The sequence below is a fragment of the Heteronotia binoei genome, chromosome 10, assembly GCF_032191835.1.
Source record: "Heteronotia binoei isolate CCM8104 ecotype False Entrance Well chromosome 10, APGP_CSIRO_Hbin_v1, whole genome shotgun sequence".
Taxonomy (NCBI): Eukaryota; Metazoa; Chordata; class Lepidosauria; order Squamata; family Gekkonidae; genus Heteronotia; species Heteronotia binoei.
Window position 1 is genome coordinate 51,278,295 of NC_083232.1, and position 13,202 is coordinate 51,291,496.

Consider the following 13,202-nt stretch of genomic DNA (forward strand, 5'->3'; position numbering starts at 1 on the left):
AATTTCCCTTGAAATTTCACAAAAAGCCAAACATCTGAAATACAGCAGGAAGGAAGTTAATCATAGCAGTGTGCATGATCCAAGGGGAGCAGCCTGTACAATTCATAGATTGTACAAGGGGCAGAAATAGTACAAAGGAGACTGAGAATATGACTGAAATTATTTTAGAAGTATGGTTTGGAGTATGAGTACAATGTGGACTACAAAAATTTACTGAAATATATGCAGCTGTTTTAGCATTCTGGTTAAAAACAGTATACTGAACTTCTTGGTTCACTAGATCTAGTCACAATTAAGCCATTAATATTATACACATAAAGCTATTAGAACAATACAAACAGAAATAAAAGAATAACGTGGTAATTCCTTGGACTAATGCTTTCAGGAACCAAAAGCAAAGGATTATTTGTGAAATCTATGAAGCTATGGGGTTCCCCCCTCATGTTCCAGACCTATGAAGCTATAGTTGAAAAATACTGGATGCTAAACATCCACTATATCACTCCCATACAATCAGAACAAGTTACAAGTGATGGAGTATGCTCCTTTACAACCAGTATATGCTAGCCTTGTCCCTCTTTGAAATTTAAGAGAAATCCACCTGTACTGATAATATGCACCACTAGGAAGCAGCAAAGCAAACTTCCAGTATTGGCCTTTTGCTGGATTTATTTAACTGTAGTGAAAGTGTTCTAAGGCAACGTAAGAGTATGAAACTATTACCAATAACAAAATTTTGGAATATGATGAACTTCAACTGAATCCTCTAATGTTCTTGCTAACCTCCAAGAAATGATTGCTGTAGCAGAGAAAAATAGTACCCTGTATGATTATGGCTGCCGAGCATGAACAATAACGGAAGGAAGAAAAACGTCATCATTGATAAATAATGTGAAAGTAAAATAAAATCAGACAAATCCCCCAAACAACAGAAGCAGTGTCTGTAGCTTTAAGAAATCAATGCCCTCAGTAACCATTGCTATGTAACCACAACAGTACTGCCAGTCTTCAAGTCTTTGTTCCTTTCAGTAAATGACAGACGTTTGGCTGCAGGCCCTTTTCCAGGGCAATTTTAGCTTTTGAGGGAAGACTCATCAGTTCCAGGGCAGCATCCACTGGGTGATGACAGTCCCAAGATGCTTACTTTATACTATTCAACATCAGCTATCCTACAAAAACCAGTTACAGATTAGGAATCTCAGAAACCCACATACAAATTCCTGCTCAGCCACAGAAACTCCCTTTTCCAAGAAAGAGAAAGAGAAAATAGTGGTGGAGAAGAAAATGAGATGCCCCCTGCAAGTCTCCCACTTGTAAGATTATAATTCAGTGCTTGGTCTGCTTATATTATATAAGCATATAATGTATACAATGAAATTCATTTAAGTTTTCCAACTAAACCCAAATGCAGATTGACTGCAAATTGCAAATGAACATGTGAAAACTCACATCAGTACTACACAAAACTTGTAAAATGAGGAAACTCCCTTGCTTTAATACTTATTTGTGCCTGGCCTCTCTGACAACTCTTTGTGTTTGAGTTACCTTTTGACAGAAAAGGATTTTGGTGTGGTTTTAAGTCTACTTTTAATAGATTCCTCCTGAATATTGTTCTTAAGGTGTTAAAAGATCCTGAGCCAACTGACTAGAGAAGGCAAAACATTTAAACAAACATAAAGGTATAAACTTACCTCCTTCACCATCATCTGATCCTCTGAAGCTAGGATCTTTCAGCATATCTAGTTCAGCAAGCATTCGTACATACAATACATGCTGTTTGAATGAAGGGTAGAATCTCTCATCCCGTAGCATCAACTCATATACCTTATGGAATTAAAGTGAAGGATTACCCAAGTTATATATATTTAAATTGTAATGAAATATCATATTCCATATATACAGTTTAGTGGCTTGTCCCATTAAAAGCTGCATGATGGACGCATAGGCTGCAGTCTTAAAGACGCCTTCCTAGAAGGTCACCAAGTATTAACATGGGACTTTCTGCTGAGTAGACCAATTTAAGATCATTCCTTAAGGATAAAATTGGTTCTCATCATGGATGTGAGACTTCGCTGAACCTCTCAACGCACAAATACATGCTGTTTGAATGAAGGGTGGAATCTCTCATCCTGTAGCATCAACTCATATACCTTATGGAATTCAAGTGAAGGATTACCCAAGTTATATCCTTCCTCAGGAAAGATAAAGCTGTCACAATTGATACATTTCAGAAATGTTGTGATATTGCATAAATTGGGCAGGTTTCTAGGCCCATGAAGCACATGGCTTCTAAATCAAAGGCAGAACAGGTTATGCATATTAAATTCAAATCCCAAATTAATGCACAGTTTAAATATGCTTCTGACTTCTTAGAAAATTAAAATTCAGTTTTAAAAATATCTTATACTCTATTAAGAAAATAATTGCTGTGTTGAACACCCGTGTGTGTTAAGTGCTGTCAAGTCACTTCCAATTTATGGCAATCCTATGAATTAATGACCCCCAAAACGTCCTATCATTAACAGCCTTGCTCAAGTCTTGCAAACTGAGAGCCATGGCTTCCTTTATTGAGCCAATCCATCTCCTGTTGGGTCTTCCTGTGGCCTTCAACATTTCCTAGCAGTACTGTCTTCTCCAAGTGAGCCTGTTCTCATAATGTGACCAAAATATGATAGCTTCAGTGTAGTAATTTTAGCTTCTAGAGAGTGTTTAGGCTTGATTTGATTTAGAACCCAACTTTTTTGATGTTCACGTCCATACACAGTGATGAGGAATACTAAAGTATGAATTTTCTTGATCTGGGTTGCCAGTGACACATCCTTACACTTAAGGATCTTTTCAAGTTCCTTCATGGCTGCCCTTCCCAGTCTCAGTCTCCTTCTGCTTTGTTGGTTGCAATTTCCCTTTTGCTTGGTGATTGAGCTATCTTGAACAATTTCAGTTTCTTTATCTTCAACCTTAAAGTTGCATAATTCCTAAACAGTCATTACTTTTGTCTTTCTGATGATCCCTGTAATACTGCTTTAACATTCATCAGTTGGATGGAATGTCGATTGAGCATTTCCAGTCTGGGGCCCACTGTTTTATTTTCCATATTTGTTGGCATATTCTTGTTAAGGTTTTGATGTTTCTCTGTATTGAAACAGCTCTATTGATACCCTGTCTACTCCTGATTTGTTTCTCCCAGCTGCTTTGAGTGCAGCTTTCACCTATGCCTCCCTTTTTCTGCACCTCAGTATCTCAGTACCTCATACTATGGTAAAATAATATGCACAGTCTTTGCTTTTTACATTTTCAAGATGGTAACCAAACAAGATTTGTTCCAATATATTTTGGAATTCACAAGATTATTTGAAACCCTTATTAAAACTAATCATTGCTGTTGTACAAACACAACACAGTATTTTGAGGACGGAGAAATCATATGTAAGAAGGGGAGGTTAGTAACTGTTAATTTTCAATTTGCACCAAGCCACAGAAAGCAAACTACAGTGGCTGTGAATAGAGGAAACTACAGCATATTGTTTTCTTGAGAGAATGTTTGATTTTACACTAATTGGCAAAATTACACTAATTGGCAAAATTGGTCCTAAATCAACAATTTTCACCAATCCACATGAAAAAGAGCTAAAACGTGCCATACCTTTCTTTGAACCTCATCAAATATTTCTGGGGTTGGGTCCTCATGATTCAGTTTTTCTGCCAGCTTTGCTACCAAGGCGTCATCAATATTAACTCTTGGTGATGCCTGTCACAGAGAGTTAAATAAATGTGTGTGCTTGTGTGACCTTATTTTAATGCCATCCATTTGGAAAAAAATTAAAACACAGCCACTGTTATTACAGAGAAAATACAGCAAGAGATAGCTCATATAAGGCAACAAATATGAAACAGTTCTTTAAATCAAAGAGAAAGAATACCCCTCAGTCAACTATCACCCTGAAGTGTAACACAGTTATGCAAGTGTAAATCAAGTTGCTTAGGACATGCTTACTAATGTCCACAATCACCACAATACAAGTTTGCTTTAACATAAAAGGTTTAAGCACTTAACATTCTTTCACCCAAACTGAGAGACACCATGGGTCCCCAGACAACGATTCAATCTGCGCCCCCATATGACCCTTATCCAAACCAAATATTATAACAAAATGAACAAACACATGGCTTATAGTAGTAATAAAATAACTGGCCTGGCCATGTTTTATTTACTTCATTTATATCCCCATTTCTCCCCAGTGGGGACCCAAAGCAGCTTACATAATTTTCCTCTCCTCCATTTTATTCTCACAACATTTTATTCTCACAAGATCTTGGGGTCGTGGTGGATAACTCACTGAAAATGTCAAGACAGTGTGCATTTGCAATAAAAAAAGGCCAACGCCATGCTGGGAATTATTAGGAAGGGAACTGAAAACAAATCAGCCAGTATCATAATGCCCCTGTATAAATCTATGGTGCGGTCTCATTTGGAGTACTGTGTGCAGTTCTGGTCACCGCACCTCAAAAAGGATATTATAGCATTGGAGAAAGTCCAGAAAAGGGCAACTAGAATGATTAAAGGGCTGGAGCACTTTCCCTATGAAGAAAGGTTGAAACGCTTGGGACTCGTAAGCTTGGAGAAACGTCGACTGCGGGGTGACATGATAGAGGTTTACAAGATAATGCATGGGATGGAGAAAGTAGAGAAAGAAGTACTTTTCTCCCTTTCTCACAATACAAGAACTCGTGGGCATTCGATGAAATTGCTGAGCAGACAGGTTAAAACGGATAAAAGGAAGTACTTCTTCACCCAAAGGGTGATTAACATGTGGAATTCACTGCCACAGGAGGTGGTGGCGGCCACAAGTATAGCCACCTTCAAGAGGGGTTTAGATAAAAATATGGAGCACAGGTCCATCAGTGGCTATTAGCCATAGTGTGTGTGTATATATAAATTTTTTTGCCACTGTGTGACACAGAGTGTTGGACTGGATGGGCTGTTGGCCTGATCCAACATGGCTTCTCTTATGTTCTTAACTCTGTGGGGTAGGTGAGACTGAGAGTGTGTGACTGGCTCAAGGCCACCAAGCAAACTTCCACTGGGAATTTGAACCTTGGAGTCACCAAGCAAACTTCCACTGGGAATTTGAGCCAAGATTTCACAGATCCAAGTCAGACACTTTAACACACTGGCAGGTATAATTAATCAGAGAATAAAGTTAGGAGAATTAAAATTGGCCACCAGGTTCAGGATGATTGTAGGAGTTTCATGGTCAAAACAGAAAGGCATGGGGAAATCCTCGCTGAGGTGAGACAAACCACCATCACACCATACTATTTGCAACTGAAGTTAAGGGACTCTATGGCAGGAATAACTCAGAAAACAATGCTACATGTTTGAAAACTAGCCACTATAGCCAGAATGATCATGGAAGTTACAGTGTCAAAAACTAAGGCAATTGGAATGCCCTGAAGCAGGTTATCATCACAACAGACAACATGTAATAAGAAAGCTTTTAAGCAACCTACCATGTATCTGTAATACTCATATCCCCAACCAGCCATGGAAGGTTGCAGGGTGACACATTCTCAGCCAGACTGTTGTGAGGATAACATGGAGGACAGGAGAACAGTGCAGCTTTGAGTTCCCAGTGGGGAGAAAGACTGTGTATGGTATTTGTTTTAAATCTAATTTTAATGATATTTTTAAAATTACATCATTTATCATATAGCAAAACAGCCTTTACAAAGAGTTATTAGATCTGCCACCAGCACAATGATAATTCTCTAATCTGATGCATCTGAATAAATACATGAAAGATATAGATAAGGTATTTTTCAAGTACTTCTTTGGCTTGGTATATACGGAGCACACACCACTAGCTCAGACTTCCCTGAGAGAACTACATTAAAAATAAATGGAAAGACATTCAACTGGATGCAGCGCGATATCCATGGAAAACTGTCTTCCCAATCTCCCTCTGCTAATCCAAAAGAAGGTATCAATTTGCCAATGTAGGTTCTATGCTGAAGTTTCAGTGTTCACAGTTTTATTTTAAGTTTGTGATGTAATATTTTTCTTTTATAATTCACTTCCACAAGCACATTCCCCAATGCCATTATAGGCTGCTCAGCTTTCTTTTAAAGGCAATTCCTACCTTCTCTGACAAATACTGGTCATAAACTCCAACTGCAGCTGTTCGTAACAGGTCTTTGGTTTGAGTTGTCTGATGCCTTCCATCTTTCTTAGGGCTTGATAGCACAGCTAGCTGCTGCTGTGCTGTAACCCTATATCCTTCTACTGTCATCCAGAAGAAGAGATGCGCTTGGCCTCCCACCTGCTGCATGTAATCTACCAAAAAGAAAACCCATTATCTAGGAGAATAAAAATATTCAGGAAAATTATGTGTCTTGATGACCTGCATGTGATAGTTTTTTAAAAAATGAAAATAGCAAAACTATGTTTTTCATCCTAGTTTTTCGACAAAAATCAGTACAAATACAATTGACACGAACTTGAAATCATCAGATTTATGACTCAGTACATAATACTGAATTCCTTACAGAAACAGCATAATGGTAACTAAGGAAGTAGAAACCCCAATTAATATCAGCAGAATTCTAGGTACACCTACTCAGAAGTACCTCCTATGCTGAAAGGGGCTTACTTCTATATAAGTATATTTAGGATTGAAGTTTATGAGTGAAGTAACTAAATCTAAAGTGGTTACAGGTTTTTCAAGGACAAAAAATACAGTAGGTTTGTGGGGGCAATTTTGCATGAAACATTTCTCAGAATACTTCCTGTCATTCCAAAAATAGTCTTTATTTTGCAGTGCTGGAGAGTGGGGAATTATTATCTGTCAGGCTCCACTGCAGCCTCAACCTGGAGGGCATTTCAGTTTGCACACCACCATCAAACCCCTGACTGGAGAAAAAAGACAACTACAGAACAGCTAGATGGATCAACAATGAAGTATTTTAAACACCAAAAGATCAGAACAGATGTGGTAGGGTTGAGTCCAGTGTTCCCTCTAAGCTGAGTTAGCATGAAGTAACTCACAGATTTTTAGCTTCCAGCTCACACATTTTGATCTTAGCTCAGGAAGGATGACCCCAGAGCACAATAAATTATGCAGTAGCTCACAACTTTAATGCTAGTAGCTCACAAGTAGAATTTTTGCTCATAAGACTCTGCAGCTTAGAGGGAACATTGGTTGAGTCTCACAAAGGCTTCCAGATCAAGCTGCTTCTGTAGTTTAACCATTCAAGGGACTATGCTGCTACTTTCCTTCCCATACTTGTAATCATTCTCTACCTTGCCTTTACCTCACTAAATCTCCTTACCCCACTCCCAGACCCTTGTTCTTCTTACTTGGCAGGGATGGACTACATCTTCATTTTGCTCTGCATATGTGATACAAAGTCTGAATTGGAAAGAGCGCTGAAATTTTAACTCACTGTTTTCTTCCCAAACCAAGAAGATGTATTCATTACTCCTCTGAAGACATCTCGGTTCATAAGAACTGATTTTTAGGACCAATACATCTGGTCAATCTTAATTTCCCAGTGTTAAAGCCTGAGAAGTAGCTGGTAAATGCTTGTGCTGAACATAGAAGGGGTGTAGGTGGGTCAAAATAATTTAATTTTTATTTCTTTGGTGAGGCAGTCCTTTTTTTCTTTGTTTTACTGCCTGTCCCACCCATTTGTTTAAATGAATACAGATATATGCTGACTCAGCCTAGGGAGCTGAGGAACTGACAAAAATCCTTTTATTCTTTGGTAATTTCACAATACTGGTGATAATTCACTTTTATGGGAAAATGGTCAGGTTGAAATCAGGTGTAGGACTTAGAAGGCAAACAGGCAATATGAATGAGGTAACTTTGTATAACATTGTTGTTGTTGTTAAAGTATTATTTATTGGATTTGCAAATTGCCCAGTCTCTGCATACACAGAGCTCAGGGCGATGTATAATGCAAGTAAAAAACACTTAAAAACAGAATTAAAATATATACAGTAAAAGATCCCAGATGGAGTCACTATATAATCTCGTGCTCATTCTCAACTGTGTCATCACCTCATGGGCACAGTAAGGAGGAGGAAAATAAAAGGAGGGTAGGGGAGAAGGAGAAGGGTGCCAGCCATGATAAAACCATCCAAAAGCCTGGCGGAACATCTCTGCCTTAAAGGTCCTGTGGAATTATAGCAAGTCCCCCAGGGCCCTGGTGGTATTTGATAGAGAGTTCCAACAGGTCAAAGTCAGGACCGAGAAGGCCCTGGTTGAGGACAGCTGGATATCTTTGGGCCAAGGGATCACCAGTAAGCAACAAGTTATTCTCAGCAGAGTATAGCATTCTCCCAGGGACATACTAGAGGAAATGGTCCTGAAAATGTGTGTCCCAGACCATCAAGGCCTTAATGGTCTACAACAAAACCTTGAACCTGACTCAGCACTCCACTGGAAGCTAGTGTAGCTGGCGCAACACATATGTGCTATCTGTGGCACTCCCATCAGGACTGGATCAGTTGGCGTTTCTGGGTCATTCTCAAGGGAAGATCAGTGTAGAGAAGTTACAGTAGTCTAGCCTAATAGTTTTGTCAAAATCAAGTAGTAGTTTTGTTATACAGACAGGTGTCTAAAACTGTGGAGAGAGATCTCTTAGTAGTCACTGCTTAAATAACCAAGCATAAGTTTCTTTGTCTCAAAAATACTTAAGTTTGTGAGGGGAGGTACATTCATATCAGTTCCAGTTTTCCTTACTAACCACTTGATAGAGATCACCCCACAAACACACACTTTTAGGTGCAATTTCCTTCAGGGAAGAGCTACTGGTCCCTCGTCCCTAATTCAGGATCCTCCTTGATCCCCTCACTCTGCTTAACTCCTTCACTATTCTCACTCTCAACTGTCATTTATGACTGACACTCTCAATTGCAAATTTCCATTTGAATTCCCGGTCACTCAAGGCTCTCTGACTGGGTTAAAGCATTACCCATTTACTGTCTGTTACAACATCCTATGAATATATTTCATAGAATTAAATTCATAAAACCAATCAGGATTTTTAAAAGAAAAAAACTAACGTTCTCTTACCCATAAAAAATTGTAGTGCAATATTGTGTACTAGAATGTTGTCCAGAGGGACTGTGCAAAGTTTTCCACATTTTACAGCCAGTTTCACAGTATCTATTTCCTGGATAAAGACCACAGGACATTAATGGGTTCCTTAGTTAAAAGAGATATCACAAAATAATAACATTTCAGAATCACCATGTATGCAATCTTCCCAATAACCTGCTCTTTCTATATAGCAACAAGAGTAAGTTCAGTACCTAATTGTCACTTGAGATCACTGGCAAGGCTTTCAAATTAGTAAACAAGGCTGGCACTGCAAAACCTTTCAAAATTTTGGTCTGTGATAACAGAATTATCAACAGAATATACTGAGCTCAGAATAATCCGGATTTCAAACTGAGTTTGTTATTTAACAAGCATGTAATAAAAAGCGGTATTGTTATAATGAAAGAAGATAAATGAATTTGTCAATTTAGAATCAAACTAGTGACATCCAATTGTCACCCTCATATAAAGAACTCAACAAGTTGGGTAAAGTGCATGAGAACGGTGAACTCCAAAATATTGATGCAATATTTTTCATTATTAACCTTTATACTGTTTTGTTAGAGATTAGCCAAAGTAAATATGCATTACTGTAAAACCTTATTGCAGAGAAAATGCACTTACTTTTCCTGTCTGCAATCTCAGTATTCTTGAATCACACACTTTCTTCACAAACAATAAGCTATTTATTTGATTTTTAATATTGTTGATATCTGAAAATAAACACATTAGTAAGTAAAACAGAAAAGCACAGAAGGAAAACTGGAATATTGTGATGCTATGACAATATAAGTATTATTTCAAGTTGGTGTTTTAAGAACACATACATTAGCGGTAATGATGGAAAAGACAACAAAAACACTGTTATTCTTGTTGAGAACAATAAATTACACAAAAGGTAGTGTTTTTCCAGGCACTTGAATGCTGGTAATGTAAACTAATGATATAGCCAGACAGTTTGGGCTTGCACTGAATTTTCAGAAAATGAAAAAGTAATAATGCTACTGGAAAGAACACTAACACCACAGAGCAGATGGTCAAATTGACTTGAGGAATTATACTTTTTGTTTGCTTTTAAATGAGCTGTATTTTGACAATGTCACTTTAGCTTCTCTTAAACACATCTGGCTAGAGGTCAGCTACTGAAATCCTACCATCAGTACTGTATGTATTACTAGATGCTGCGCCTGCATCACAAATATATGCAATTTATTACTAAGATGCTGAATTCATGCAGCCAAGAAGGTTTGCTTTTTGTTTATGGCCCTTCTGAATGCAAAGTTGGGTTTGAAAGTGCAAGGGCAAGGACCTAAAGATCAATCTCATCAACCAGATCTGGGGTATGTAAGATTTTCAGCACAGCTGTATGAGACCCCCATTCACTGAATACTCCTTGTCCCTTAAGATGACTACTACAAGAAAAGAAAAAAACCCAAACAAGCAAATATCAAGAAATCAATACATAATCCAGAACTTTAATTGTAAAGCAAAGTATATACAATCTTATATCCAATATTTGCATTTCTAAAATATTACAAGGTGTAGGTACAGTTTATATAATTTCTAGAACAACATTTGGTCAATAACTGAGATCTAAAATATGTCTATAACATCATCTTTTTAAGATCAACTTTTAAGGTAAGTTGTATCAAAGAAGCTAAACGTGTGCTTGAATATGTGCTTAAAAAGAGCAAGATTTTCAGGATATTTGGATATTCAATGTGCACCCCCCACCATCCCTATATAGTTAACTTAGGTAGAATAGCAGTGATGTGTGTGCTGAAACAGGATTGATATCCATGGGGCATGCCAGCATTCTGCGTTATCTATTCAATAATGTTTTGTTTAGGCAGTATCTCCTTTAGAGACCAAGGACTATGCCCTACAAAGGCTGAATAAGAAAGCATTCAATTACCAAGCAAAATGGTGATTCAGTAGTTAACATACTGTTTTATTTAGTCAGAGGATTCAGCTCCCATGTGACTGACACTCTTAATAGGAACGCTGAAAAGTTAAACTGATCTCTACTCCATTGAAACATATTGCAGCACAAAGTTGCAAGGAAAATTTTTTTTGCAGCTTTGCTTCCTGCTGCAGCTGGCAGACAAGAGCAGGGAACTTTGGCAGCCTTGGAGTTTCAAGGGGTGAGTGAGGACAGGAGGGGGGAGAAAAGAGACCCACAGATCTGATTAAAGTCGTGGGTGGGCTGGTTCTGGCCCATGGGACAGACATTTGACACCCCTGTTCTAGGTAAATATTACAACATCAGGGAAAAACAAGAGACTACATAGTGGACACGAAGAAGCTAGTGATCTAAGCTACCCTATAGAAGACCTAAGTGTGAATGAGAGGGAATGAACATACACTGATTCTATAAAAACAGAACTTTCAGATTTGGAGCAATGTTGTGAAATCTCATTCCACCCTTGCCCATAAACTACAAGTCACTATCACCTATAACTCAGTTGGTAGTACTGGTCTGAATCAGTCACCTACATTGGAATTCTTGCTCAACCATAGATTTGTTGGGTGGTTATGTGTAAATCACCATCTCTCTTAAAACATCATGAAAACACCGATGGCTTGTATCACTCAGTGTTTCACAGAGAAACAACCTGAAGCAGATAATTAAAAGAGACAATCACTTTAACCATATTAAACATAAGAATGACCATAAGTATGCCTTTGCAGCCTTCCTCTGTGTCTTTATATGAAATGCAACTGTTGATTTCATCAGAACTCTGATGCTGACCAATATGTTTCTATCCAGTCCCAAAACAACATCTTTTATCAAAATGTTATGAAAACTGTATTATCAGCTAGTTCTTATGTTTTGTTTAAAGATGATGCATTATAATGGTTTAGCTGTAAATGTAAAGCACTTAAAATACCAACCATCTCCAGCTGTATCTAAAGATCGAAGATACTGCAATTCTTCCACTGCTTTATCCCTTACTGCTTCCAGCTCCCCTACATTGTCACTCAGTTTAATAATGTTCATAAAGGCCTCATAGCTGCAAACGGAATCACGGATCTAAAAACACACAGAAGTAGTAAAAATATTTTAATTAAACAAAAATTAACTGTACATGTAATCATTATTTTTTCACCATACATCACAGTTACAGGGTTTTTCCTCCCTTCTCAAAAATCAGTGTTGTTAAACTTCTTCAGATTGTATTCTCTAAGAAGCAAACCTTATAATCCAACCCTTGTTATCTTACTTTATTTTAAAGGCAACCTTTATTGGCATAACCATTGTTATCTTATTATCAGCATTCACATTTCCTGATAAGGGAATGGAATTTTTGATGGTTCATGCCTCTACATTGTTTCTATTGGTTTTGGCCCCATACTGCTTTGTTTATCATCCAGTTTCTACACACATTTTTGTGCCTTTAGTTTTCACTTTGGGGTTTTTGTTTTTCTCCTCTTTCTACACCCCCCTAGTTCTTTTCAGACCACTTTTATTGCAATCTTCAATGGAATCTGATTTTGAGCCACCTTGTTCCTTGTGCAAAATAATTCTGTTGGTTCTCTTTGTCCCACCCACATCCATCATAATTTTTTTGATGACGAGACTATCATCTAACCACTCCCTCTCTTCTCCCCACTCGGAAGGCAAGTTTTTTTTAAAAAGGCACTAAAATATCGAGATAGTATTGCAATAATGGGTTAAGGGTTTGCTGAATTCCCAGTTTTTGGGGTTTTTTATAGCTCTAGCGACCCTTGCAGAGGTATATTTCATCACTTTAAAAAAATGCAGCCATGATACTAATATAATCAATATTTATCAATACACAAAAATGCATCTATCTATCTATCTATCTATCTATCTATCTATCTATCTATCTATCTATCTACCCACCCATCTATCTATCTACCCACCCACCCCCTTGAAAATCCTCATTATTTAAGGCACATGCAGAAAAAAAAAATAAACTGATTCCACAGCTGTAAAAATACAGAGGGAGGGCAGCAGAAGAACTCTGCTCAAACCGATTCCAATGCTTGTGGATCAACTGCCAAGAAAATCAGGAGTTAGTGGAGTGTGTGGGAAAACCCTAAGTATCACTGAAGGAACACAGTTATATT

General features: G+C 37.8%; 1 protein-coding gene across 6 annotated transcripts in view; it reads right to left on the reverse strand.

Annotated features, from left to right (window-relative positions):
* The window catches only part of SNX13 (sorting nexin 13), a 112,803-nt gene that overhangs the window by 31,978 nt on the left and 67,623 nt on the right, over positions 1–13,202 (reverse strand). For all 6 annotated transcript variants that reach the window (XM_060248608.1, XM_060248611.1, XM_060248610.1 and 3 more), the window contains 6 exons: positions 12,003–12,141; positions 9,732–9,820; positions 9,081–9,180; positions 6,141–6,334; positions 3,644–3,748; positions 1,692–1,824 (listed from right to left, as the gene is read on the reverse strand). In XM_060248608.1, the coding sequence (XP_060104591.1) occupies positions 1,692–1,824; positions 3,644–3,748; positions 6,141–6,334; positions 9,081–9,180; positions 9,732–9,820; positions 12,003–12,141 (760 nt within the window). The remainder of the gene's footprint in view (positions 1–1,691; positions 1,825–3,643; positions 3,749–6,140; positions 6,335–9,080; positions 9,181–9,731; positions 9,821–12,002; positions 12,142–13,202) is intronic.